Source organism: Stenella coeruleoalba (assembly GCF_951394435.1).
Source record: "Stenella coeruleoalba genome assembly, chromosome: 3".
In the NCBI taxonomy this organism is placed as follows: Eukaryota; Metazoa; Chordata; class Mammalia; order Artiodactyla; family Delphinidae; genus Stenella; species Stenella coeruleoalba.
In genome coordinates, this window is record NC_137148.1 from 129204471 (window position 1) to 129232467 (window position 27997).

General features: G+C 44.8%; 1 protein-coding gene and 1 long non-coding RNA gene across 5 annotated transcripts in view; one reads left to right on the forward strand and one right to left on the reverse strand.

The window, feature by feature from the left end:
* GRIA1 (glutamate ionotropic receptor AMPA type subunit 1) overlaps positions 1-27997 on the forward strand; it is a 308859-nt gene that overhangs the window by 217090 nt on the left and 63772 nt on the right. For all 4 annotated transcript variants that reach the window (XM_079915349.1, XM_079915348.1, XM_079915350.1 and 1 more), the window contains one exon: positions 5438-5808. In XM_079915349.1, coding sequence (XP_079771475.1) covers positions 5438-5808 — 371 coding nt within the window. The remainder of the gene's footprint in view (positions 1-5437; positions 5809-27997) is intronic.
* Positions 1-27997, reverse strand: part of LOC307183187 — a 222933-nt gene that overhangs the window by 45731 nt on the left and 149205 nt on the right. Inside the window, exon 2 of the long non-coding RNA XR_013827402.1 lies at positions 18900-18997. This is a non-coding gene — a long non-coding RNA (uncharacterized lncRNA). The remainder of the gene's footprint in view (positions 1-18899; positions 18998-27997) is intronic.

The following is a 27997-nucleotide window of genomic DNA, read 5'->3' on the forward strand; positions in this document are numbered from 1 at the left end:
TAGTCCCCTTCCATTCTGCACCTCTAAAAATCTCACCCTTCTCCCCAAACCTGTATCAGATACTACTTTTTCCAAGATGTCATTTCGTTCTCCCCGTAACAGGTATGGGGAGAACCCTTTTTAACTGTTGTTGCCTTCCTTGTAGAATTTAGCTTCTGCTTCTTTTATGGCTTACCCTGCCTTATGTAACAGTTATCTGTGAATAGGGATTGGTCTACTCCATTCACCACACTTGAAATAAGGCCACACACAATTGCTATAAAGTCTTCAATAAACTGAAGCATTTTGGAGAAGCCACTGAATGCCCTGAACTGTTTTAAGTGTTTAAGGAATCATTGAGAAGTAAAAGATCTGATCCCTGTCCCCAAGGATTTTAACATTTTATGGGGTAGAAAAGACAATGAGAGAATGGTAAGACAGCAGAGAATCAAGGTTCAGGCAAAAAGCTAATATGAGTGTGTCTAGCCCTCCAGAAAGATGTAGCACTTGAACACGGCCATATTCAAATAGAAAGGCAGCCCAAGAATTTCTAAAGTATAACCTATGGAATGGTGATGGAAATAAGTAAGGTGTGAAAGGAGAATGAGAAAACACTGATGATTTTTGTAGAGGGCTTGGGATGAGTAGTCAGGGATAAAGTCTGAGTAAGAAATGACAAGGGAAAGAGTGTGGATTGATTCAGTGGGCACTGAAAGATCATGAAGGTACTTGAGTAGAGAAACAACAAAAGGCAATGGAAGAAGAATCCTGCCACCACATGCAGGAAGGAGACCACCAGAGCTTCACTCATAGAAATCAAAGACTCCAGGCTGGGTTTGTGAACAGAAGCATATGCCGAGCCGCAAGCCGGTGTTGAGTTCTGGTCAGGATGAAGCACCCATTTAGGAGGTTTTAAAATCTCGTTGTCTCAGATCAAGGCAATAGGAGTCATGATGGCCATGAGAGCCATACAGAGGGAATTCAAAGAAGGAAGAAATGGAACAAAGAAAAGCCTTTCTAGGAAGGTGGCTTTTGAGATAACCTGGGAAGATGGTTAATGAGTTGAGAAGGGGGACGTGCTTCTACCCTCTCTCCTCCTCTATTGCCTCTCACCTTTGGGAAGCTCCACGGATGAAAGATAGAGATATGGGTGATTAATGCTGCATCTTGAGGTTGGTTTCCATGGGAACCTCCACCAAGCTCTTAAGGTCATCCCCATGGCAACTACTGTGAACTTTTCACCTCCAACAACATTCATCTTTACCTTCATCCCATGTTCCCTTAGAAAAGGCCTATGATCTGAGCAGAACAATGATATGATTATCCTAAGGGCAAGCCCCCCAGTAGCCAGCCATTAGTCATGGGTCACTGGCTCATCAGTGACAAACCAAAATTACCTCTGGATGCTTCAACTGCTAGCCCTCCCCTTTCCCCTCACCTCCACAAGGCCTGTCCCTCTGCCCAGCAAAAACTGTATTCTGGGGCTTCCCTGGTGGCGCAGTGGTTGAGAGTCCGCCTGCCAATGCAGGGGACACGGGTTCGTGCCCCGGTCCGGGAGGATCCCACATGCCGCGGAGCAGCTGGGCCCGTGAGTCATGGCCGCTGGGCCTGCGCGTCCGGAGCCTGTGCTCCAGAGCAGGAGAGGCCACAACAGTGAGAGGCCCGCGAACCGCAAAAAAAAAAAAAAAAAAAAAAAAGCTGTATTCTGAAAACTCCACGATGGGCCCAAATGGATGCCCTCTCTGGATTTTCAGTTTGGTTTTCTTTTTCTGCAACGCCCCCCGCAACCGAGGAAGAATAGAGGGGTTTGGGGAAAGCATCTCTCAGCCACAAATGACCAGCAAGATCAGAAAAATTCATTCGGAGGCCTCCAAATCTCTCCGTTCTGTGCCTGTTAAATAGGCTAAGTCAACCAGGGTGTCTCTCGCCTTCCTTTTGCTCCCTTTTGCTCTTATCAACAATTACAATAGTAGCATGTCAGCACGTAGTATATGACAGGCACTATGCTAAATACCCATGTTATTTCACTTACTCCTCATAACAACCCCAGAAGGTAGATACGATTATTTACCACATTTTATAGATGAGGACACTGAGACCCGGGGAGATTAGGCAGTTTGGCAAAGGACACAGAGCAGCGTCGGGACATGCAGCCCTGGCTCTTACGCTGCATGCTGGGACATACTGCCTCTGTAGAAATCACACCATCTGAGCACTGGACTCTAAGGCCACTATTAACTAGTGATGACAATAGCAACAGTGTCTGCATTCTCGGATGCCACAGGCTGCAAAAGAAATTTCTGCTTCTTGCACGGGTATGGCTTTGTGCCTGATTCTCAGTGACTTTCTTGCCTGTTCTTTGTCTTAATGAAGCAGAAAGAGAGTGAACTTGGGAGACAGACACCTGGATTTGAATTCTGACTCTGCCAGCTTACTGGCTACATGACTCCTGCGAGCCACTGACCTCCTGCAAGGGTTACGCCTGAATCCTTGATCCCAGGGCTGGGGTGGCGAGTATTCCCCTGAACAGCGCCTGGCTCAGAGTGGATCTCCATCCCTGACCATTTTCTTCAATTTTTGCTTTTACCCACTGCATCAACACGGTTCACTCTTTTACCCAAGACTTTTTCCAGATGTATTTTGTTCGGGGATCTCCTGGGTCAGTAGTTCTCAAAGTCTGGAGCGGCAGCATCACCTGGGAACTTGTTAGAAATGCAAATTCTCAGGTCTCTCCAGACCCAGTGATCTAGAAGTTCTGCCATCTGTGGTTTAAAAAAAAACCCCAAGGTGCTTTGGATGTGCTGCACATTCAAGTTTGAGAATCCCTGTCACAAGACATCTGTTTAAGAGAATAATTTTGAGCACCTGTGAAATGCCCACGGGTCACAGTACCCTCACGTATTTGGATTCTTTTGACTCTCACAAAACACTGCTCTCCAATAGATAAAGCAAAACTTATTATGCCTCTTTTTCTAAAGAGGAAATTGACATCCAAAAGGAAAACCATCTCACTCGAGGGCACGTGGTCCGTGAGTCACAAAGCAAAGTGGCCAGGTCTAATTTCCCAGATGAGCATTGCCCTTGACTGATCCTACAGAGGTCCAGTTACTTCCTCAGGTGCTGGAAATCAGCTCCTGAAGCCTCTCAGTCAACATCAAACAAGCGGAAAACACTGCTGCTTTGCACGAACCACCCTTCCTCTCTGGACCTGGGTTTCCTATCTGCAAAATGAGGTCACTGAACTTAAGCATCTCCCACTGTGTGTGTCTCCTATGCATATGGGTGCCTTTTGAAGACCCTCAGGGGTCCATGGCCAAAGAATTTTGGAAACACTGTATCTACTCACCCCTCTTGGAAATTCTCAGTGCACAGTGGTCTTTTAAAGGTTCTGAGAAGTCCGACCTCAAGGTAGTCTGTTTACATTTGTGTTTATTTTCATGTTATACTTATTAACATCCTTCTAAAAATAATGTTCCGTGGAATCAATCTTGGAACTGCTAAATGAACTAAGCAATGAGATCATGTGGTTTTGTGACTTTTTTTTTCCAGTTCACAGTCCCTTTTATTAACTCACATCCGGAGGCACCAGACAAATCCATTCAATTCCCTTTACCACTTTAGAAGCTCGACATCCACCTCCCTTTTGGGTAACTTGTGGTCATTCCCTCTAAGTCATTTCCATGACTTTTATCCCCCATTCCTTTTCTACCTATGTTAGGTTACAGAGGAAAGAAGAGATATCTTCTTCCTGGCAATGGCTTATAAGTGTTTGTAAAAAGTATCAAGATTTATGCAATGCGTGTTAGGGAAAAAAAAAGAATTACTATGAAATACAGATTCAATCCCACATTGCTTTACAGAAAGTTTCTTTCTACAAGTGAGAAACTTAAGTCATTCTAAAGCCAGGCTTTTTATTCCATGTAAAAGGCCTTCTCAAAAATCTCAGCCAATGAGAGTAACCAGAGGAAATCTTTCCTAAGCAACATCAGCCGGCAGCTGGGCGGGGCCGGAGTCTGCGCAGCATCTGTCCCCAGCCTCACACCTGGACTGTTACGCAGCATCATAAGAGAAAGCCATCCGCCTCCAATAGACTTGCACAGACATGCCTCTCATTTCAAAAATGAATGTCATGGCATCTGTCCATGGAACCGTGTTAGGTTTCCAGGATCTCTTGATCTCAGGCCAAGAGAGCAGTGGATTTTAGAGCAGAGATGCCAGTGCCTCTGCAATTAGGCAGAGGTAGGAAAGACAGAAGAGCAAGGCTGGTGACTCCACATGCCGGATGCACAAAGATGAACATTTCCTGCAACCATTTTATGTTTATCTACATGAATTTTTAAAACTGAGTTATTTGTGCACTTCTTAGCGGTCTCCTTGAAAAAAACAATTGTGATACTACTTTACTTTCTCTCTGCCAAACTACTTTCGTCACATGATTCCCTTCTCTGGGAATGTATTCTGTACCCGAGCAACCTGTTGAAATCCTACTCTCACTTCAGTGCCAATTTATATGTCACCTCTCTGATGGCGCAGTCCCTGATCTCCCCAGCCAGAATTCATTCCTTCCTGACCTCCTGTAGCATTTTATATCTCTTAGACAGCATGCCTCCAGTCTATAGACTGGGAAATTTTGTGTGTGAGTACTGATCTCGCCTACTAGTTTGTAATTCCCTGAGTGTAGAGACCACGGCTTCCCTTCCAGCCTAGGGCTTACGCATAATAAGCACCCAGTAAATATTTACTGAGTTAAATTTGCCTTCACTTGTTAGCCAGGGCTGTCTTGGTTGCAGGTAAAAGAAGCCCAACTCAAACTGGCTTAAGCAAACAGACTGATTGGATCATGTTCCTGAGGACAAACAAAAGAGTATATTGACATATGATCCCAGGGAGTCCAGGGTAAGCCCTGAATTAAGGGTGACTCAAATTATTTCATCATGGATCATCTCTCGCTCTGACTTTCAGGACTCATGCTCGTTAAAGAGGCCCAAAGAGACTTGGGTCATCCTTGAATGGACCATTCTGGCCAGGGGAGTAGTGTACACCGATGGCCAAACCTGGGTGATACGCTTCACCTCATAACCAGGGTGATCAGTCCCATTTGAACCAGGAGGACTGAGCGTGGGGCAGGAGTAGTTCTTCTTCCAGAGGAAGAAGGCATGGCTGCTGGGCAGGCAAAAAATAACAGATATATGACAGCCCCCTTCCGTAAGGTGAGGAAGACTCCCCGAACAATTAGAACTGTCAAAGAAGGGGATCATCTCTCCTGTGAGATACTGAGCCGATCATCCATTTACCATAAATATTTTATAGGGAGCAGGAGGGTTTGGACTCCTAAGGTTCTTTCCAACTCTCACATCCTTTAAGATTACAAATGAATATTCACAGGGAAGAGAAAAATAAGAGAACAGAGAGCTGGTGAACTCAAGGGCGTTTCTTTTGTGTGTGTGTTTTTTTGCAGAGAGCAGATGTGGCCGTGGCCCCTTTAACTATCACCTTGGTCCGGGAAGAGGTGATAGATTTCTCCAAACCATTTATGAGTTTGGGGATCTCCATCATGATAAAAAAGCCACAGAAGTCCAAGCCAGGGGTCTTCTCCTTCCTGGATCCTTTGGCTTACGAGATTTGGATGTGTATCGTTTTCGCCTACATTGGAGTGAGTGTTGTCCTTTTCCTGGTCAGCCGCTTCAGCCCCTACGAATGGCACAGTGAAGAGTTTGAGGAAGGGCGGGACCAGACAACCAGTGACCAGTCCAATGAGTTTGGGATATTCAACAGCTTGTGGTTCTCCTTGGGAGCCTTCATGCAGCAAGGATGTGACATTTCTCCAAGGTGAGTCAGCTCTTCTCAACCCCTTTGCTCAATGCCATATATAAAGGAAAAAACAAATACTGGGAAATCAAGGGTGGGAATTTTTTCCAGACTTCATAGTATTCGGTTTCTCAGCTATGCTTTACTGTCAGCTGTCCGTTGCATGCTGTGGATTATACGGACACGTCCTGTGCCTTGATCAGTTCTATCTGCTTTCTGGGTGATGTGCTCTGTCAAGATTAACAGGGATAATCACGACTCTAATGTTCTGTAGCCGAAAGGTACAGAGAAAGGATGGGGGACAGTACGGTACAACTAACATGTGTTGAGAACCTACCACATATAGTAAGCAAGGTTTTGAGTCCTCTACATGCCTTATTTCATTGAATCTTTGCAGAAGCATTAGGTGGGATTCTCATTCTATCTCCTTTTACAAATGAGGGACCACAGAAATGCTGAATATCTTTCCAAGGTTGCACAGCTAATAGCTAGGTGAGTCAAGATTCAACCCCCATCCTGAACTATTTCTGAGGGGTAGAAGGAGTACTGAATTATGAGTGGGTTCTCACTCTGGTTCTAGGACTTTCTGTGTGTCTCTGGACAAGTCACCTGGCCCTTGTAGACCTTGGTTTCTTCATCTTTAAGAGAAAATGGTTCTTCTTTTCCTGGTTCTGAGAAAGATCTTGGAAATAATCTAGTTCCAACGGTGATGTAAATTTGTTTCTTACGGTTGGAAAATGAAGTTTCTTAGAAATGCCTCAGACATCATACTGAGAGTACTGGGGTGACCAAATCAGTGAGGTTTCAGCCCCCACAGGAGACATGAGTAGCGCCATTTTTGTCTGTTTTACATATTGGGCTTGTGAATACAATTTCTTTTGAAAAACGGAACAGAAAGGAAAGGAGAGGGGAGGGGAGGGGAGGAGGCAGGGAGGGAGGAAGAAGGAAAAGTGAAATGGAGAGGGGAAACAAGAAATCTGAAAACTACCAACCTACACCAATTCCCAAATTTACTGACCCCCTTTCTGTCTTTGTGTGTAACGTTCTTTCAACTATATTCTGGAAAGTTCATGTCACAAATAAATAAGTGCTGACTGTATTTCCTTTTACAGTTGCTTAATGTCTGTGAGCTCTTTAATCAGTAGGCAGTCGCTTATAGATACCAAGCTTCTAAAGCTCGCAGGGAGGCATGGCTTAGAATCGGGCTGCATGAATAGATCAGCACACACTCTCACTTTCTGGGGGCGTAACTGCATAAATACCAAGGCCTCACAGACACGTCCTGGAGGCATCTTTACCACCTGGTTCGCATTTGGGTGTCAGCGAGGACCAATATTCCTAAGTGGCAATGGAATAAGATCTTCCCAAGGAGCTTCCCTCAGGACTCATTTTGCCTGCTGTATAATTTAGACTGTCTCATCGTTCACCATTATACTCTTGTTTTTCTTTAAATAAGAAGACAGTCAGGGGGGTTGCGTGGGAGAAGAGGTGTGAGACTGGATGCCTGGCCAGTACTGGCAAACACATGGTAAAGAGCAGAGACAACCAAGAAGGGGAAGGGCTTGCTTAAAAATAACTCAGGCCAGTAGGTAAACAATGGGAAGAAATGATTCTTCACTACTCAGTATAATGGGCCATCCTAACATGCATGTGTCTGAAAAGACCCCTGGGCTTGTTTTTTTCTCCTTTATTTCCTTCATGGCTGGGCATCTTACCCGTTAATGGCACCCCTGTGGACTGACCTCAGGCTGTGTTTTCACACTCCTCACCATTCCTCCTGAAGTCTCAAGTCAGTGACCCACAAACTGAATCCTCTACCGGGCATGTTTCTGTGTAACCTGCACAGTTTGGCAATGATGGTCCAAAACTGAGTGGCAGCTGCCCTCCTGAGCTGATGCGTGTATTCCCCACTTGACCACAGCCCCCAGGTGACTCAGCTGCCCCTGAAAGGGTATGTGCGTTTGTGACTTCTGACTAGAAGAGGATTTTCAAACTGTGTTTCCAGGACTCCTGAGGGTTCCACGAGGCTACCTTAGGAATTGACCTGGAGGTGACCAAACAGGAAACCCAAGCCACCTTCCTTCCCATTTTTAATAAAACAACTCCACTCTATGCTTCTGTATTTTCCCCAGGAAAATGGGAAACAACCCTAGTATTGTTGTGAGGTTTAAAAGAGATTGATACATATAGAACCCATAACACAGTATCCAGCCAGCACACAGGAAGCACAACAAAAGAGAAGCTATTGTCAATTCTTTTTATCGATTTTCTATATTGGACTTCTGCTAAACTTCACTAGAAGAAAGGGTGCCACTGCTCACACTGATTGAAAAGCCACTGGACCTCTCTCTTCTGGGGAAGTCCACGGACAAAGCAGAACGGTGGTTCACTCCTGAGACCAGCAGTACCTGTATTTCTGAGGCTCCCCCTCAGAGGTACTGGGAGGAAGGATTTTGGATTTAGGGGTCTGACAGGCAGAGAAGAGTCTACCTGGCAGAAAAAGGAGTTTTATCCACTTGAGATGGACTCTTGCTTGCCACGCCTAGCTCAGCCAATTCCAGCACTTAGGGACCTGCATAAACCCCGCTAAGAGTCAGAATATGCATCACAACATTTGTTGGGAATATATGCTAAAGAGAAAAGGTACGTACTTCACCTCACTAGGGCCAGACGAAAACACAAGGATGCTAGGACAGTGATGAGAACCAGAGCCAAGCAGAGAAGCGCAAACACCAGTGGAAGCTTTTGTTGTTGTTGTTTACGTATTTCCTGATGAAGTCAACAGAGTTTCATGAGCCTCTGATATGCATAGCACTAGACACCCTGGGGCTACAGCAGGAGGTATTTTTAAGGGCTTTTTATACTCAAACATCTTCTCAAATAAGCTTCAATTAATTGTTCTTGCTATTTACTAACAGAATATATCATAAATCCTCATAAATTTAGAACTTGGGGGATTAAGTTCCACCTAAATTGCATGTATCTGCATGCATACACAAGTAGCTTTATCTTTTCTTAATCTCATCAATATTTATATTAAAGTCTATTAACCGAAAGCCAACGAAATGTGGCCAGATGTGGTTGTCTGCAAGTAACGCAATAATCTGACCAGAGTAACATGAACAGCTAGAGAGTTACCTTTCTTATAAGGAGAGTGGAGGCAGACAGTGGCTCATGGTTCAGTGAAATCGGGGTCTGCTGTGCTATGGTTGCCCCAGCCTTTTCTCATGTGCCCCAAATGGCTGCTCCCAGATGTCACGTCCATGTTCAAGCAGCAAGAGGGGGAAAACGTACTGCAGCCAGTTCCGTCTCTTTGGATCAGGAAACCAAAAGCTTAACAATATACTCCCCACCCCAAGCGAACATCTCCTTCTGTCTATCTCATTAGTCAGAACAGCGGCCCACAATCACTTCTAGTGACAAGGAAGGTGGAAATGGCAAGAATTAGGTTTTTTAGCCTCTAAAATGGAAGGGGTTGGAATGGATGTTGGTGAGTCAACCGGCAGCACCGGCCACAGCGCCCAAGTCAATGTTTTGTTCACCAGCACCATGAATAGATAAAATAATATGTAAATAGCACCTTTAGTGATATATGCCAGTAAATGCTGATTTGCTTTCAAGATTCTTCTCTCCTCCCTTTAAAATGTTTCTATGAGAAACTGTTTTCATATAGCCTTTTTTAACATTCAAAGTTAAAATTCAGTTGAGCTATGATCACAAATTACAACTTTTTTCATTAGGTTGATGGTAAGATATTAAGAATGCCATCCACGAGTTGCCTTTGCAGGCCTGTGTCTTGTGCCCAAAGACCTATTTTTAATAGATACTTTAGATTTCTTTTTTCAGGGACAGGAACATTTTGAGAAGGGATATATTAAAGGAAGGGCAAAAATCATCCCAGGCAAAATTTATCTTTAGTTCCCCCAACTTTCCTTTCTGTAGCTTTTGACCCTATTTGTGGCCAATGTCATTCATTTATTCAACAGATATTACTAATTGCCCGTGAGGTGCAGCACAGGGTGCTGGGTGCTGAGGATGTGAAGATATACTGATGATGGAGCATGGGGGGGCGGGAGTCTTTCCTTCAAGGTGATGGCAAGTACAGTGGTATAAGACAGACATTACATAAACAACTGTGAATGTATAAACTGTGATGCACTGTGAATAAAATGAATCTGCCGTAGCACTAAATAATAAAGGAAGTGGAATTAAAGGGGACTGACTTAGGGTGTTCTGAGAAAGTTCCTCCAAGGAGCAGATAGGTAAGAAGGAGCCAAGGTTACACAGAGCTGTATTATTAGAGAAGTAGGCAGAGGCCAGATCGCGCACCGTGGCCATAGTATAGATTTAAAGTTTTACTCTAAATGCAATGGGAAGGCACTGGAGAGTTTTAAGCGAGAGAAGGATTGATTTACATGCTGTAATACTCCTCTGGGGAGCTATGAGGAAAATGAATTGAAGCAGAGAACAGTCAAGAGTGGAAACAGAGGGACCAAGCAATAGGTTCTCACGTCTGTCTAGGGGCAATTACAGTGATGGAAATTATGATGGGCATGGAGACGGATGAGTGGTCTACTCTGAAACTAGAATTGACAGCCCTTGCTGATAGACTGGATATTTGAAAGGGAGGCGAGGGGAAAGTCAGTGGTGTCTCCAAGAGGTAGGGAGCAGTTGGAAAACATGGAACCACAATTCCAGAGACCTTTAGGTCTGGCTCCGATCATGAGAATGATCTAGTTCATCCATCCCGTTACAGATGAGAAAACGGAGGCTCCAAAGGGGAAAGGGATTTTCTCTAAGGTCACCAAGGCAATGCCTCTGGCCTGTTGGCGCCCAGTCCAGTGCTGCCTACCCTGCAGTCTCATCCCAGGCTCCACTGCCTGCAAGTGAACTAACAGTGAGCCTTTCAACTCTTTATTCCCACGGACCCTACCTCCCCTTTGGCTCCTACTTTGCTGGGATTGGATGACCTTAGTAAGGAAAAGGAGAGGGGTTTGGAAGGTCCTAGGGGAAGAGAGGAAAATGGGAAATTATGATTTCAGCTTTCAGAACTCTTGTATTCCTGATCTTAGAATGTGACAGAATGTGTGATAATTATTTCCACCTAGTAGAGATAATTACTCTCAGCGAGAAGAATTCTAAAGCGGGGAAGTGATAGCACATTGGAGGTCTCTGGGAACCCTCTACCACAGCCCCTGCCCCAGTTAATGTGTTTGTGGAGGGCCCTGAGACTGATTCACCATGGGAACAGAGTAGCCAATGAACAGAGCTGATAAACAATGGCAGCCTGACCTTCGCATTCACACAGAACTTTCACAGCAACCAGTATTACAGTGCATGGAGGGGTGATGAGGAACCTCCCCCTTCCACCTCCTGTTCTCCCCGCTTCCCTCCCAGAGATGGGCATGGAAACGCCTTCCCCTTTCCCATATTGATGTAACTGGAGTGTTGCAGGGGAAAGAAGCGGGGTAAACATTCAGGGAAGTTGACGGAAGCAGCCTGAATGTGTGAAATAGTTTATCTTTAGAAAGCATAATCCTCATTCAGTACACAGATTCACTGCTGCAAGGAACAGTGTCATAAGGATGTGTGCACAGCGTTGATGCAAGAAATGTATGTTAGACGCTTTCGGTCTTGGGACCAGGTATGAGGGATTCTGCTGGGAACCCTGCATCAGAATCACCTGAGATGCCTGTAAGAATGCAGATTTCCAGGCCCCACCCTAGGTCCGTGGGATTGGAAATTCTGCAGTTGGAGAGAGAAATACACATTTCACAAGCCCTCCCCTTCCCCCAGGCCAGCTGGGCATTAAAGTCTGAAAGCCATTGAGCTAGGAGGTTGTTCAGGGAACTCAGGTTAGAAGTATAAGAAGTAAGGTCCATGGGGCAGCCTGAAATCGCACCAGTCAACCGCAGCCAACACCGAGCCCAGGATCTGCCTGCTCGCTGCCCTGTGGTGTGTTACCTGCCAGGGGAGTGAGGCCCTGGGCATGGCCACTGAGGGCAGAAGCTCCTGCAGGCCAGGCTACCAGGAGTTCACAGAGGATTCACCGCAGTACATTCCCCCTGATGGCGTCCCCCTCGCCATGAACAGGTACCGCAGCTGTGACAGGGGTGATCTGTGCAGGGACAGTGTGTCCCCCATCACTGGGGGACTCCAGCTCAGTGCCTCCTTCCTTTTCAACTTTAACCGTCTGCTACCTGATGGCGAGACCCACAGCCAGGCTCTGATACTGAGCAGTTTTGCAGACCATGGGGAAGCACAGGAGTAGACGCTTCAGAACCTGTGCAAGCCAGATGGAAATATTCAAAGGAAGGCAGTGACAGGAGGGTAAAAGCTTTGCTGGACGTGCAAATGAAAAGCATCATTTTCTGCCTCTCAGCCACCAGCAAGGGGGCAGTCAAATTGTTCTCTCTTTCTTTCTAGATTGCTGTGGAAGTCAGTTTAATTGTAGGAGAGAGGTTTTTTCCCCTCCAAAATCACAATAAGCAAACATTCAGAAAGTGTTTCCCAGAGCCAAAAGGGATGTTCGGGACCATTGATTCTCTCCTTAAATGTTTATTTAGCACCTGTTATATGGCAGGCATGGTTCAGGATGCTATGGGAGGCACCACCGAACAAAGCCGACAGAAACCCCTGCCCTCCTAGAGCTTACTTTCTAGGGAGAGAAGGCAGGCAACAAACAAAATAAAATGTAGGCAACACCCCCATCCCAATTCCATAGGTGAAGCTTCTGGCTTACAGGGAGGGGAAGGGACTTAGCCAACGTCACACAGATAACCAGCATACGTTCAGTAACACAAAAACAGGGGTCAGCTAGGAGCTGTGCTGAACTGGGCATGCCTGTGTCAGCTAAAGAGGGGCTGCTCCCACTCAGCCCTGGACAGTCACTGCCAGGAGAACTCTGCAGATGAAACCAAAGCACACCTAGACTCAGCTTGTGGGTCATCAGCTGGGGACCCCTGGAAGAATGCTGGGGACAATAAAACACCACTGTGCCTTTAATGCATTTAGGCACACTTGGAATATCATATTTATAGATTTTTTTAAAAGGAATTCTCCTCTCCCCCACAGCCCTCATTTTTGGTTCGAAGGATAAAAAACTGATTGCTATGTTCTTATGTCCTTTCACATATCTTGGAAAATCCAGGCCGTGAATAGGCCTGCACTAAAAGAAAGACAGTCCCCACAACTCTATATCCAGAAAGGCCTGTCTACATCTTCCTGGGATCTACATTTTCCTGGAGAGAACCCCCTCTTTTTTTTTTTTTTTTTTTTTTGCTGCGTTGGGTCTTCGTTGTTGCACGCGGGCTTTCTCTAGTTGTGGCGAGAGGGGGCTACTCTTGGTTGCGGTGTGCGGGCTTCTCATTGCGGTGGATTCTCTTGTTGTGGAGCACGGGCTCCAGGCGCGCGGGCTTCGGTAGTTGTGGTACGTGGGCTCGGTAGTTGTGGTACGTGGCCTCAGTAGTTGTGGCTCGCAGGCTCTAGAGCAGAGGCTCAGTAGTTGTGGCGCACGGGCTTAGTTGCTCCGTGGCATGTGAGATCTCCCCGGACCAGGGCTCGAACCCGTGTCCCCTGCATTGGCAGGCGGATTCTTAACCACTGCGCCACCAGGGAAGCCCCCCACCCCCGTTTCTTTTTAAACCCTCTCTGGAAATATAGCATCTGAGATCCAGAGACCCAATTGTTCACCTGGAAAGAAGTACTGAGTTCTAAAAATGGAAAAATGAAAGCATAATTAATTGAATTGATGGGGGATGTATGCTCAGAGTCCTATGGGGAGCCTGATGGTTTTGAATATGAGTTAAGTACCACAATCCAACTGTGGCAAATGAATACCTCTATGCCAGCCTGTGTTCAAGCAAGATCATAGGTGAATGAAGCCCAAGGTAGCTAGCAGAAGATAACGCATTCCACTAACACAGAAACGACAGACCTACGTGATGACAGTCACCTTGTGTATCCGGTGGCTTAAGGAGAAAGGACCTTAAAATGAGGAGGCACAGTGGCTGCTGAGAGCAGAATGGAGCCCTTCCCAAGGGGGGAAACAGGAGCCGCTGTGTCACAGGCAGCGGGCCCACAGGGTGGGAGGGGGTGGTAAAAGATCTTAGAAGGAAGCTCAGTCTCAGTCTGCTAGCCCGCTGCGTGAGTCACTTCCCCTCTCTGTCCCACTTTCCCCTCTTCAAAATGGGAGCAAGATGGTTCCTGGTACGTCCCCAGCTCCCATCTACGGCTAGCGTCCCTTGGATTCCCAGGTCCAGCCAAGGCTCTAGCCAAGCCAGATTGTGCTGCATTCTGTTTCCCCAGCCCCAGGCTGCCTTTATAGCCTGGTCATTCCCTCTATTTGGAGCACCCTCTCTCATCTTTCCCCCTCAGTGACCGTCCCTTTTGCAAATACTGCCTTCCCACTGCTTCCCTCCCAAGTCCAATTACTCCCCGGAAGCTATGCTTTGCAGTAATAGTTATAGCTTGAACTCGGGAATAGGCCTGCCTGCAGCTGAATCCCAGCTCTGCCACTTACTGGCTATGTAAGCGTGGGAAAATAACTTCTCTGCGCCACAGTTTCTTCTTCTGGAAAATGGAGATAATAAAAACACCTACTTCAAAGGGATAGTCTGAGTACTAGATGACATAATGCGTGGAAAGCTCTGCCTTGGCTGACGCACAAATGGTAAATGCTATTGACATAGTTGTTGCTGTCGCCATGGTCATCTGAATCTCTCCGAGGGCATCTTATATCTTCAATCCTCAGCTACCATTGCCCATTTCTGTTTCTTATCAAAACACATACTGGCAAACTTATCTCTGCCGCTCATCCAGAATCTGACACGGGGTGTTGTGTGTTCTAAGTACTCAACACACGTTTGTTGAATGAATACATGCACTTTCACAAGTAGCCTTCTAAGGACCATATCATATTTTGCACTTAATGAAGAGAAAGCAACCTAAGAGAGAGAATTTCTGGCTGTCACTAACTACCTGTGTGACATGGGGCAACTCAGTCCTGGTATTTCAATGAATGTGGAGGAAAAGCAGGAAGAATTGGAGGAAAGGAAGTTAAATAGACCAACCAGAAAACAAAGTTCCCTGTCGTTGCCAGTCACCCCACTGTTCAGGAACATTCTACTCTTCTCTTTGCTGGGAAACAGTAGTAATAATTGATTAGTTTGTTGCACCGACTATGTATCAGGCACTCTCTTAAGTGTCATATGATGTTACCTCTAATCATCGTGACAACCTCTGCTCAGGGACGTCAATATCATTTTATAGATGAGAAAACTGAGTCTGAGAGCAATTAATCCCCTTGTTCATGGTTACCCAGCAGAGCTGCGATTATAACCTGTGTCTATTGGATTCAAAGACTTGTGATTTATCTTTGACACACCGTTGTCTTCCATGACCAAAAATCTTCTGAAGGTCCCTCAGGGCTCCCTGTGGATTGTGAGAATTCATGGAAGTAAAAAGCATCCTTTTTCTTCTGTAGGGTTCCCTAACGTTTTTTTAGCAGACCTTTGTTGCTTTGGGTTTTCTTCCATTAATATTCCTTACAGTATCTTTGTCCTTAAAAGCCATCTCCTGGGGAAGAAGAGGTAAGCCCCTAGGAGTGCGCTCTGCCCCAACCAGAGTGTGTGCAGCACGGCCAGCTGGGTGAGGCAGATGGTGAAACAGACAGAGCAGAGATGCAACTGGTGCCGCTTTGGAGAGGCCAAGCTCTTGGTTTCAGCTGGGAGGTGACTGTGGATATAGGGTAGATTCCACAGTCAGGGCTAAAGTCTGGAGAGGGCATATTTTTACCTGTAGTGTTTTAGACATAAATGGAGCGGGGGGGAAGGCAAAAAGGATTACAAACGGCCTTAAAAGTATGGTCTATCTGGAGGTTACACATTCATTCTATAGAAATGATTGTGCAAATGTGGCAAGATGTATGTATAAGGATTTTCATTTCACTGCTGTTTTAAAAAGTTAGAAGTAGCCCACTGACCATCAACTGAAAAATGTGATGGTTCATCACCCAATGGAACACAATGCAGCTGTTTAGGTGGATGAACAAGGATGCCTGTGCTACTTCGTAAAGATCTTCAGAACTGCATAGCCTGGATAATAATGGGAATAATGGGTTCTCGTCCCACCGGTCCCAAATTATAGGCTCTTTTCACTGCACCCTGCTGCCTCTTTGGAACACAGGGAACTAGGGGAATGTGTCACTGAGGACTAAACTCTGTGGTATGTAGAGTTGAAGCTAGATTTTTTTCTGAGAAAGGAAATATCAGCGTGGGTTGTAGTGAAAAGAGACCTCTGGGAAGCATTGGACTGTGGCTTGAAAAATGCGATAAGATTTTCTACAAAAGCAAGAGAAATGAAGAGGGAAATCTCTGGTGAGGGAATCACTGTGAGCAAAGGCACTGAAGCAGGCATATGCTGAGCCAGGGGACCTGTCAATCAAGGTCATCCCTAGAGACTCATTAGCCACGGGTTTGGAGCTCACAAGGTTTAATGATACATTCAATACCATGACTTTGGGGGCCCTATAACCTGTTGTATAGGCATTAGAGTGTCACCCAAGAAACACAGAATCTAAAATGGGCAATGTTGGGCCAGTTCTTCGGTTGCTGCCAGGAAGTAACTCCCTGCTCCCCGTGGAGCACCTTTATTGATTGGTGTTAAGGCTTGGTCCACCATGGATGGAACCGTGTCAGCCAGGGTCTAATTTCTGGAATTCAGAGGATTCTGGCACTCAGGAAGTCCCTGCCACTGCTGTTGCCAGGTTATTTATCTCCTGAGCAGCAGACAGAAGAAGCTGTCAGGCAGAAAGGTATTTCCCTTCTGTGGAAGTCTGGCTAGGCACTCACGTGGTATTCATCTCCCCTTTCATGCCCTGTTCTCTGTGTAGGTCCCCACTCTGAGAATGGGGAGAGAGAATGAAGAGGGAGTTTATCTTGCTTTGTTTCTGGTTACTGTAGATATGTATTTCTACAGATCCGAGAGAGGATTAATCAATCAAACATTTTAACTGACTAACATTTAGGATATAAACCTTGCCTTAGGTACAGTGCTAAGCATTATGACAGGTGTGAGAAAGTAAGAAACCTGAGTACAGACCTCTGACTTTGCAAGAACCAAGATATACAAGGGAGGGCTTCCCTGGTGGCGCAGCGGTTGAGAGTCCGCCTGCCAATGCAGGGGACACGGGTTCGTGCCCCGGTCCGGGAAGATCCCACATGCCGTGGAGCAGCTGGGCCCGTGAGCCATGGCCGCTGAGCCTGCGCGTCCAGGGCCTGTGCTCTGCAACGGGAGAGGCCACAACAGTGAGAGGCCCACGTACCACAAAAAAAACAAAACAAAACAAACAACAACAACAAAAAAACCCCACTAATTTGCTGTGTGACCCTGGGCAACTAATTTTGCAACTCAGAGCCTCTGTTACTGCATAACAAGCCACCCTGAACTTGTGACATAAAACAACAGCCCTTTTATTATGTTCACAGATTCCCTGGGTCAGGAAACTTGGAAAGGGGCACAGTGGGATGGCTTGTCCCTGCTTAAAGATGTCTGGGACCTCAGATGGAAAAACTAAAAGGCTGTGGATGACTTGACAGCTGGGGCATGGAATCATCTGAAGGCTCACTTACTCACACCGCTGGCAGTGGAGGCTGTCATCCTGAACACCTATACGTGCCCTCTCCACACTCTGCTTGGGCTTCCTCATGGCGTGATGGCCAGGTTCCAAGAACCAGGGACCAAAAGGAAGCAGCAGAAGCTGTAGCACCTTTCATGACTTACCCTGAGAAGTCACATGGTGTGACTTCTGCCAGAGTCACCAGCCCAGTCATCTCAAAAGGAAAGGAACATATAGTCTACCTTTCAGTAGGAGAACTGTCAAAAATCACATTGTAAGAAGAACACATGGAATGGGAGAGGTTGTGGTGGTGGAATTTGGAAAAAACCATCAGCCACACCTTATATATAAAGTGAAGCTAATACTTTTTGGAATTAAAGATTAAAGAAGATAAGAAATTTAAAATACTTAGCATGGTACCTGACATGTAATAAGTGCTCAGTAAAAGACATGTAGTCATTCATATTCTCTCTCCCTCTCTCTCTCCCTCCCTCCCTCTCTTCCTCTCTTTCTCCACCCCCCCACAAGTAGAGACACATACACATATGTATGACACTTCTGGACAGTGCTTATTAACACGCAGTTCGTGCTTATTAATAGTTTGTGTCTATAAGAGATGCTAGTCATGATTTACGTTAATGAATCTATAGATTAGATCCCAAATGAATCTACAGAATAGAGCCTTAAAAGTCAGGTCGTTTCTTGCCTAATTACCTCATTTTTATACTTCAGGAAACCCACGTTGAGAGAGTTCACACGGTGGGTTAAATTAACACTGAGCTTTTTATAATCTAGACTTGGAAGAAGCATTTTTGTTGAAAAGAACTCAAGTGATCCTTAACAAACAATGAGCAATTTTTCAAAAGGCTGAGGTTTAGATTTCAACAACTTTCAGGATCTGTAAGGCCTTGAACTTCATCATCATCCCTGGAGGTAAATGAAAAGGGATAGAAGGTGCACAAAAGCTCGATGTGTTCTCATTTTGCAGATCTGCACACTGAGTTGAGCCAGGTCACTCACTGTCTTTGCCTTTTCAAGACTACACAGATTGTTCCTGCTCCCTAAAGCCAAGGGTTCCCACATTTAGGCAGTATTTGTTCAGTGAATCAGCAAGCAAAACTATCAGAATTAGCAAAATTGAGTTGCTGTGCCTTTGCATCTCTGCACTAAGAAGTACTAAGGACAAAGGGAACAGAACGGAAGGCGCATGGCTTGTTTCTTCTCACCAAGGCTATGCAGGGATCTTGGCTGGACTCAGAAGACATAACTGTGCCAATGACCTTGGGCAAGTGACTTAACTCCTCAGACCTCAGATTTCACAGACTGAACCATCTGGCGTTCTACAATGGAAAGCATTTACTGAGCCCCTGTGATCCGTTCTCTCCTTAGTATGGTGGAGAATACACAGAAATAAGAAATGCCAGGTCTTGGCTTACATGATGTTCACAGTCTAATCGGAGAGATGAGACTAACACACAAGCAGCAATGAACTTACAAAGCTCGGGTGTATCTTGAGCACTGAGGGCCATCCACGGTGACCCAAAAGGGAGAGATGGATGTTGGTAGAAGGTCAGTCTTCATCTATCCACGTGGCTGGAGGGAGAAAGGGCAAGCACATCATTAAACCAGAAGTCAGTCTATCAGGCTTCCCCACAAAGTCAATGCTCTTACATTTCACCGTAGCTTCTACATCAAAACTCAAAGAGGGAAAAAGAATTTTCCTACTTATATAGAGAAGATGCATAGTTTATTTTAACCTTAACGTCCTTTTTACTCAATGGACTTTTCCCTCTTCAGTTTAATATAACATGATGAGCAAAGGAAGCTTTTGATTAGAATCTGGTTTTACCCATATCTTCCCCCTCTGAAGCACAACTGATTTGATTTTTTTAAATTTTGTTGAAGTATACCACACAAATCAGTGCACCAATCACAACTATACCACTCAATTAATTTTCATAAAGTGAAAACACCTGTGTGATCAGACGTCAAAGTAAGAAACTGAATACCAGCGCCTCACGCACCTCCTCCTGCTGGCTTCTCCATACAGGACTGACCACTCAGTCAGCCTTCACTTCTGACGTCATAGATTAATTTTACTAACTGAGCTGTCTTTGAATCTCAAAGCAGAATTATACACTGTGCACTCTTTTGTGCCTGGCTGTTTCTGCTCAATATGATGTCGTGAGGTGCATCTATGCTATCACTTAGAAGTGTAGTCCGTTCATTCTCAGTGTCAGGTAATATTTCATTTTGTGGATTTATCCCAGTTTATTTATCCATAAATAAATCCAGAAGTGTGACTGTCTTTGCAGATAAACATTCTGGTTGCTCCCAGTGTGAGGCCATTATAGATAACGCTGCTATAAATATTGTAGAACTCTTTTGATGAGCACACTTGAATTTCTGTTGGGTGTATACCTAGGAAAGGAATTCCTAGGCCACATTATTTATCATTTCCTGTCACAGATTCTGCCAGGCTATTTTCTGAAAACAAATTTACACTCTCATCAATAATATGTATGAGCTCCAGTTGCTCGCCATCTTCCTTTTTTATTTTAGCAAGTGGGTGTATTGCAACATACACAGGTTTACACAGTTATACACAGACACTGCCATTTTAATTTGCATTCACCTGATGACTAGTACCTTTTTCATGTTTATGAGCCACTTGTACAGCCTCTTTTTTTTTTTTTTTTTTTTGTGGTACGCGGGCCTCTCACTGTTGTGGCCACTCCCGTTGCGGAGCACAGGCTCCGGACACGCAGGCTCAGCGGCCATGGCTCACGGGCCCAGCCGCTCCGTGGCACATGGGATCTTCCCAGACCGGGGCACGAACCCGTGTCCCCTGCATCGGCAGGCGGACTCTCAACCACTGCGCCACCAGGGAAGCCCCAGCCTCCTTTATTAAGTACCTTTGTGAATTTCTTGCTCATTTTTCTGTTGTGTTTTTCTTATTGTTCAGCAAGCATTATTTATATCTTTGATACACGTAGTTCTTCAGATGTCTGTTGTATCAATATTTTCTGTTCTGTGAGTTGTCTTTTCACGCTCTTGACAGTGTTGGATGAGGAAGAGAAATACATAATTTTAATGTGGTCCACTTAGCAAGGTTTTTCCTTTACAGCTAGCATTCCTTGTACCTTGTGTAAGAAGTCTTTGCCTACCTCAAAGTCATGAAGATATTCTTCTATGATTTCTGCTGAAATGTTACCTTTCACATTTATCTGTGTGTCCTATAGATATGTTCAAGGTCAATTTTTTTTGCACATGGGTATCCTGCTGAACTAGCATGATTTTTTGAGAAGTCCATCCTTTTCCCCACCGCATACCCCTTTCTCATAAATCACCCAATGCACATAGGTCTGCTTCTGGACTCTTTATTCTCTTCTGTTGATATACTTGTCTATTCTTGCCCCTATACCACACTATCTTAATTAGTAGAGCTTTATAGGATATTGATAACTAGTAACCGGATGTCTGGAGAAGCCTGCTCAGGGTGCTGAAACAGAGGTTGGATGGTTCCACTGGAGGCGTTGAATGTGGTATAGAAGAGAAACTTTTATGAGACCGTATCTGCAGTCTTTTTCTAACCATGAGATGCTATGATTCTGTTGAAGCACCAGTGCTTGGGAGTTTTCTCAAAGCTCTAGAACAAATCAATAGCTGAGACTCTGTCGGTGATTTTCTGGACAGTGTTTCAAAACACCTAAAAGTGACAGTTAAAACTCAGGACAATCATGAGTAGAAAAGGTATCCTTTAGCATCCAAACATGGAGCATGTAAAACTCTAGAGACGGGCTTCCCTGGTGGCGCAGCAGTTGAGAGTCCGCCTGCTGATGCAGGGGACACGGGTTCGTGCCCCGGTCCAGGAGGATCCCACATGCCGCGGAGCGGCTGGGCCCATGAGCCATGGCCACTGAGCCTGCGCGTCCGGAGCCTGTGTTCCGCAACGGGAGAGGCCACAACCGTGAGAGGCCTGCGCCAAAAAAAGAAAAAAAAACAACTTTAGAGACTACCAGAGAAAAGGATTAAACCTCTTTCAAGTAAATTAATGTAAATTTCAAGTAAATTAATGCATTTCAGACAAGATAGAAGGTAATGAGGAACAGATACGAATTTGTCATGCACTCAACATATGGTTGCTTTTATTAACCCTTAGTCTCGACTCAATGTGTGAAGAAAGCAGGGCCTTGCATTGGCACACCATAGAGAGATTAAAAAGTTAAAAAAATGTGGATTTTTTTCGGGTATTATGTTTTGTACCAGTTGAGTCTAAGGGTATTATTAAGTAGCGGATGTGTTGGGCAGTTAAACTAGGAGTATTGACCTAGCTGTGACTCACCCAGCTCTCCATACATGATTAAAATACAAATAAGTCACAGAAAGAGTGAACTCATCCGTAGCCTTGAAGCACAGCACAAAAACTGTCCTGTGCAAAATTTGGTTCCATTTCATCTCGTGAATTTTCCACCCCTGTTTATGTCAACCATGGTGAAACACTGTAGCTTTGAAAAGGATAAACAACGTTTGGTTTCTGTTGCAGCAAAACAATACCCCCAACACTCAATAAATCAAAACTGTACTGGCAAAAATCGAACAATTCCATCATTTGCTGAAACGTCTAAAATCCTCAAATTGGTCTGAGTGTTTCTGTAAGCAATTTAGTCAATCAGTGTTAGCGAAAGTATGTGTTAGTCACCCACAGTGGACTCAGGACAGGGCTAGGTGAGAGATTCTCAAGGAGAATCACACGTGGTGTCTACATACACACATATACACACACACACACACCACTTCTTACTTAATTCAGTGAAAAAAATACATACTCTTTAAATAATTGAACATTCAACCAAGGGGCATTATCTCTCTCTCATCCTTGTCCCTCCAGCATCATAGCCATCTACATGCTATTGTTACAGTTGTTCTTTCAATGCCTGTCTCCTAGACTGTTGCTTCTTGAAATTCTTTTGTGCATAAAAATTATCTAGGGATATTGTTAAAATGAGGTTTAAATTCAGTAGGTCTGGGGTGGGACCTGAGATTTTGCATTTCTAACTCTCTGCCACATGAAGCCAGCGCTGCTGGTCCAGGTGCTGCATTTTGAGTAACAAAGCTCTAGGCTGACTCTGAGCTCCGTAAGGCCTCGTTGTCCTGCCCACCACTGTAACTCCAGCACCTACCATGGAGCCTTGATGAATAATGTCAAGCGAGAGAAGAAGTAAATGAATACATGTTTAAATAAACAGTACTTATGATTTGCATTTATCAGTACATTTTTATATGCATACACATGAGAAAAGTTTCTTAGTATGGGCATAAATACAAAGCTAGGCAACATCACAGTCCAATGAAGAAAGCCTGATGCAAGGGTATAGGAAGTAAAGTAGATACAAGAGTAGTATTAAATTATAAAGGGTTTTGAAAACCAGGCGAAGGACTGGATACTATGTGAGAAATAAAGAACAGATCAGAAAACGTATAAATAGGAGAGTTATGGGCTGAAAGTTTTCCTCTGAAACGCTTAATCTGATAGCAATGGACAACCTGGGCAGAAAAGGAGCAGGCAGCATACTGTTGCATTAATCCAAAGAGAAGATTAAAAGGTCCCAGACTAGCTTCCAGGCAGTCAGGAAGGAGGACGAACTGATGAATACCGTCCTTATTTCAATGGTATAATCAGTTCTCTTCCTTTATGTCAGATGGCAATGGCTCTGACTCAGCCAAGTCAGCAGAGCACTGTGACTAGCTGTATTCACATGAAGGTTTAGAACTCAGGTAACTAGCACATAGGGCTTTGTCAGTCATGAGGTCGTATGTGCCCAGAAACAAGGTCCAAGTGACAAGGTCTCCTTGCTTCCCGGCTCTCTCCCTACAGTTTGCTCTGCACACTTGAAATATAGACCTTTAGGCTTCCCTGGTGGCGCAGTGGTTGAGAGTCTGCCAGCCGATGCAGGGGACACGGGGTTCGTGCCCTGGTCCAGGAAGATCCCACATGCCATGAAGCGGCTGGGCCCGTGAGCCATAGCCACTGAGCCTGCATGTCCGGAGCCTGTGCTCCGCAACGGGAGAGGCCACAACAGTGAGAGGCCCGCGTACCGCAAAAAAAAAAAAAATATATATATATATATAGCCCTTTAATCACCTTGACCAGACTCTAGTAATTCTTCCCCATCACTTTAGGATAAAGCCTAAGCCTATTAATGTGGCCTTCAAAGCCCTTTAAAATCTGGCCCCTCCTTTCCTATCCTTGTCTGTATCCATATTTGTATCTCTGTGTGTATGTGTCTGTTCCTCTTCCTCCCTCTCTCCCTCTCTCCCTCTCTCCCTCCCTCTCTCTCTCCCCCCCCTCCCTCTCCCTCTCTCTCTCACCCCCCCTCCCCCCTATATTGTGGCCTCTCTTATGTTCTGTTCCATTCCAAACTCCTGGACCCTGTTTGAATTTTCACCTTGCTGTCCCTCTGTCTGGAGAATGCACCCCGCCCCTTCTCAGGCTAGTGGACTCATTCTCCACAACCCAGCTCAAATATCACTTTCTCAGGAAAGTCTCTCCTGATCTCGTCCACTCCACTTGCTAGGACAATCCGTAGCTCTTACCTCAGAACTCGCATGTATTTTTCACATATTTCTGTTAATTCTCAGGACATTATCTGTGATTCTACAATTCTTCTCTTTTCCTCAACTAGAATGTAAGCTCCCCAAGAGCAGAGCCCAATTTTCACTCGTCTCTATATCTCTATTTCCAGCAGAGGGACTTGGTGCATGGCAGTCATTCTGTAATGTTCTATGTCTGTATATGGCACTCATGAAAGTCCAGCAGTGTCGTTAAGGTGTCCGATAAGAAAAGAGAAATATACGCAGGAGTGCCTTGATTGTGGCATGCCACACAGAGTGTGAGTAATCTAAAGCAGAAGCCAAAGGAATCCACACCACAGGACTCAAGTCAGTAGACCCTGTAGATAGTTACAGACACCAAGACCATGGACAGCTACCAGCAAGTGGGCCTAACTTGGCCCTGTAATCTGAATTTGCCAGGATCACTGTTGTACTTTTGGCAGACCAATGAAACTTAGCGGAGCACTATTTGCAAGCCACTGACATATACCATGTGAATTACTGTAGAAATTATATATCTTATCGTGTTCCCTAGACTGGCTACTGCCACTTCATTACAGGATAACGAGCAACCATTTATTCATATGACACCGAATTATTCATTTTCTGTAAATGTCAATTAAAATGAAGTGATAATACAAATACACTTTACTCTGAGATAGAGCCATTCCTAGAATGAACAATCAAGTTAGGCTAATTAAATTCTGATCTAACTGCATCAGGAGAGTACGGCATTTAAATCAATCTACTCTGATAAAGGCGTCCATCATCTCTGTTGTACCCATCTCAGTTTTCATGGGCCTCAGTGTCTCAACTCAGACAATACCTATATTAAGGGGTCCATCAGAATCTGAAGAGGTGGACGTTTTACAGCAGCTCCCTTTGCCAGATCACCTCTCTCAGGGGAAATAAAGTGAATGAAGGCGACCTGAGTTACTTTTAAAGGCTCAAGAAGAGTTACTTCTCCTTAGCAAATGAAATATTTTTTTAAAAAACCTGATGATCCCATGATGACCTCAGTCTCCTTCACACTACCACAGTGCTTGGTCATTACGCCCCTTGGTTCACCCTCCCCAGGGAACAACTGGAGTGAAATTAGGTCCATTTCCCTATAATTTTGTTGGTATTTTTTTAACAGTTGAATGAGAGAAGAAAAACAGTTGCCATTTAAGTCTTTTTTCCAACCATTAAGATCTTCCTTATCTTTGGTATTTTTCATAAATTTGGCCCCAGATTTTCTTCCTGGTCCCATCCTACGTTTGAAAAAATAAATATGCAAAGATTCTCTAGTAATGAATATCATTAGCCCTCAATGATGTACGTAACAAAGTGCTAGATAGTTGCAGGGAAGAACAATATTTATTCAATAGTCAACCAATGTGTACTGAGGGCTCGCTAAGTGCCTACAGAAGCATTGAGAGGCATGGTTCTCCTTCATCAAAGAGACAGGAGGAAAAGGGAGACCCTGCATTTATTGAAAATTTACCATGAGGTAGACTGTGTTCTAGAATTTACATGTTATCTCACTTAATGAACTTCCAATTTAGCTAAGGAAAAATGAGGAAGGATGAGGATGATAATAGTAACAGTGATAACATTTGTTTAATACCATGCACGTGGCACTGTTAAGCACAGTAAAGCATGGCACTGTGCTTCTGCATGCATTATCTATTTAAATTCTTAATAACACTATGTTAATCTGTAACAACCCTATACCTAGGAGGTAGGTATCATTACCCCTGCTTTAGAAACAAACAACTGAGATTCAAAAAGGTGAGGGAGCTTTCTTAGGTCACAAAGCTAATAAACTAGGGGTAGGGAGCCCAGATTTTAAGTCAGGTCTGACTAACTCCAAAGTGTGTCTACTTAACTGACCACTATATTGTCTCCTTTATAAGTCACTTAGAAATACCAAGATCGGCCATATTCTGACCTGAACTCCATAGAAAGGCATCTTTTGTCCCATTTAAGCTGAACTGTTTACTATTTCCACTCCTATCTGTGCCCTTTTCTGCTCCTTATTGGTGGTCACTCTTTGAGTTCTTGTTCTTCATGGTGGAGGAAGGGCCTGAACTTGGCATTGAAGAATGAACAGGATGTCAGTGGCGGGGGAAGGAAAAGTTGGCTCAAGTGAGGAGCGTGCCAAGCTCACAGTTCTAAAGAAGGAATAAATATGGCGTGTGTGACCTAAAAGTGAAGCCAACGGAGATAATTTCTGGGATCGTGGGGTGGCGTGGAGAGAAGGTGAAGGGCCCAATCTGTTCTGGCTCCTGCCTGTGTCTCCAGCCTCAATTCAGAGCACTTCTCTCTCTCTCCCTCCCTCTCTCTGTTACAGCCCTACCAGCCTCCCTTTGGTTCCTGAAATGTACCATGCATTGCCTTGTTAGCTCAGGACATTTGCTTTGCAGTTCTACCTGCATGTTTCCCTCCCCTGCCCCACTTTCTCTGATGTTCATAGTAGGGATTAAGTAACATTAAATTATTATACACTAAGTGACCTTCACCCATGCTGGAATGTAAGCTTCACAATTCCTGTGTATGTAACTTCCTATCTACCAGCAGATGTCTGGCATCCAGCCCAGTGTCCGGCTAAAAGCACATGCTCAGATAGTATTTGCTGAATGAGGGGTTTCCCTCACCAAGGATTTCTCTAAGAACAGAGACTGCCCTAGTGTTTCACCTTAGTAATTGTGTAACTACCAAATTATGAAAGAAGGAAGGGAGGGAGGGAGAGAGAGAGAGAGGGAGGGAGGGAGGAAGGAAGAAGGAAGGAAGGAAGGGAGGAAGAAAAAGAAAGAAAGGAAGAGAAGAAAGAAAAAAAGAAAGAAAGGAAGGAAGGAAGGAAGGAAGGAAGAAAGGAAGGGAAGGAAGGAAGGAAGGAAGGAAGGAAGGAAGGAAGGAGGGAAGGAAGGAGAGGGAGGTGGGAGGGAGGGAGGAGGAGGAAGGAAGGAAATTGCTAAGGTAAGGTAGTATCTACCTTCATAGTTGTATCTGCTTCCAAGGTCTCAACCAGGGTGGACACGTTATCCCTATCTGTAGTGCAGGACAGGCTCAGTCTGCAACCCCAATCAGTCCCACCATGTTGTTATTTAAATGTACTGTTCCAGACCCTATGTTATGCATAAGGGAGGGGATACAGTGCTAGTGAGGCACAGTCCTGCCCCAAGGAATCACAGTCCTAGTGACCAAGCCTCCGCAATGCAGTGTGATGTGGCACTATGTCAGAGGAAGAGCAGGATGTTACGGGAGCACAGAGCAGTGACCTAAACCCAGATTAAAGGATAGGCCATGGAAGGCTTTCTAGAGGAAGCTAAATTTAGGCTAGGACTGAAGAATGAGTAGACATTACTCAAGGAAAAAGTCAGGAAAAGAGTGTTTCAGGCAGGAAGGACAGCATATGCCTTGTAAGCTATTGTCAGGACTTGGGTCTTTTTTTATTTTTTGTGATAAGAACACTTAACACGAGATCTACCCTCTTAAGAAATTTTTGAGTGTACAATACGTTATTGTTGACTGTAGGTACAGTGTTCCATAGTAACTCCCCGGAGCTTACACATCTCACTTAACTGGAACCTCATGCCAGTTGATTAGTAAACTCTCCATTTCCCCCTCCTCCCAGCCCCTGGCAACCACCAGGGGAATGTTAGAACAGGAAAATGATTTGATCTGATTTACATTTTTAAAGGATCTCTCTAACTCGCTGGTTCTCGGTCAGGGGTGATTTTGCCCCCAAGGAGACATTTGGCAAGGTCTGGAGATATTTTTGGTGGGCAAAACTGGGAGAGGGGGTCACCGGAATCTAACGTCGCCAGTCTAAACACCCTGCAATGGACAGGACATCCTCCCACCACAAATAATTATCTGACCCCAAAATATTAATAGTTTGGGGGTTGAGAAAACAAACCCTGCAAGCTGTTGTATGAAGAATATAATATTATAATATTACAGATTTAAAGAAGGGAGACCAGATAGTAGGTA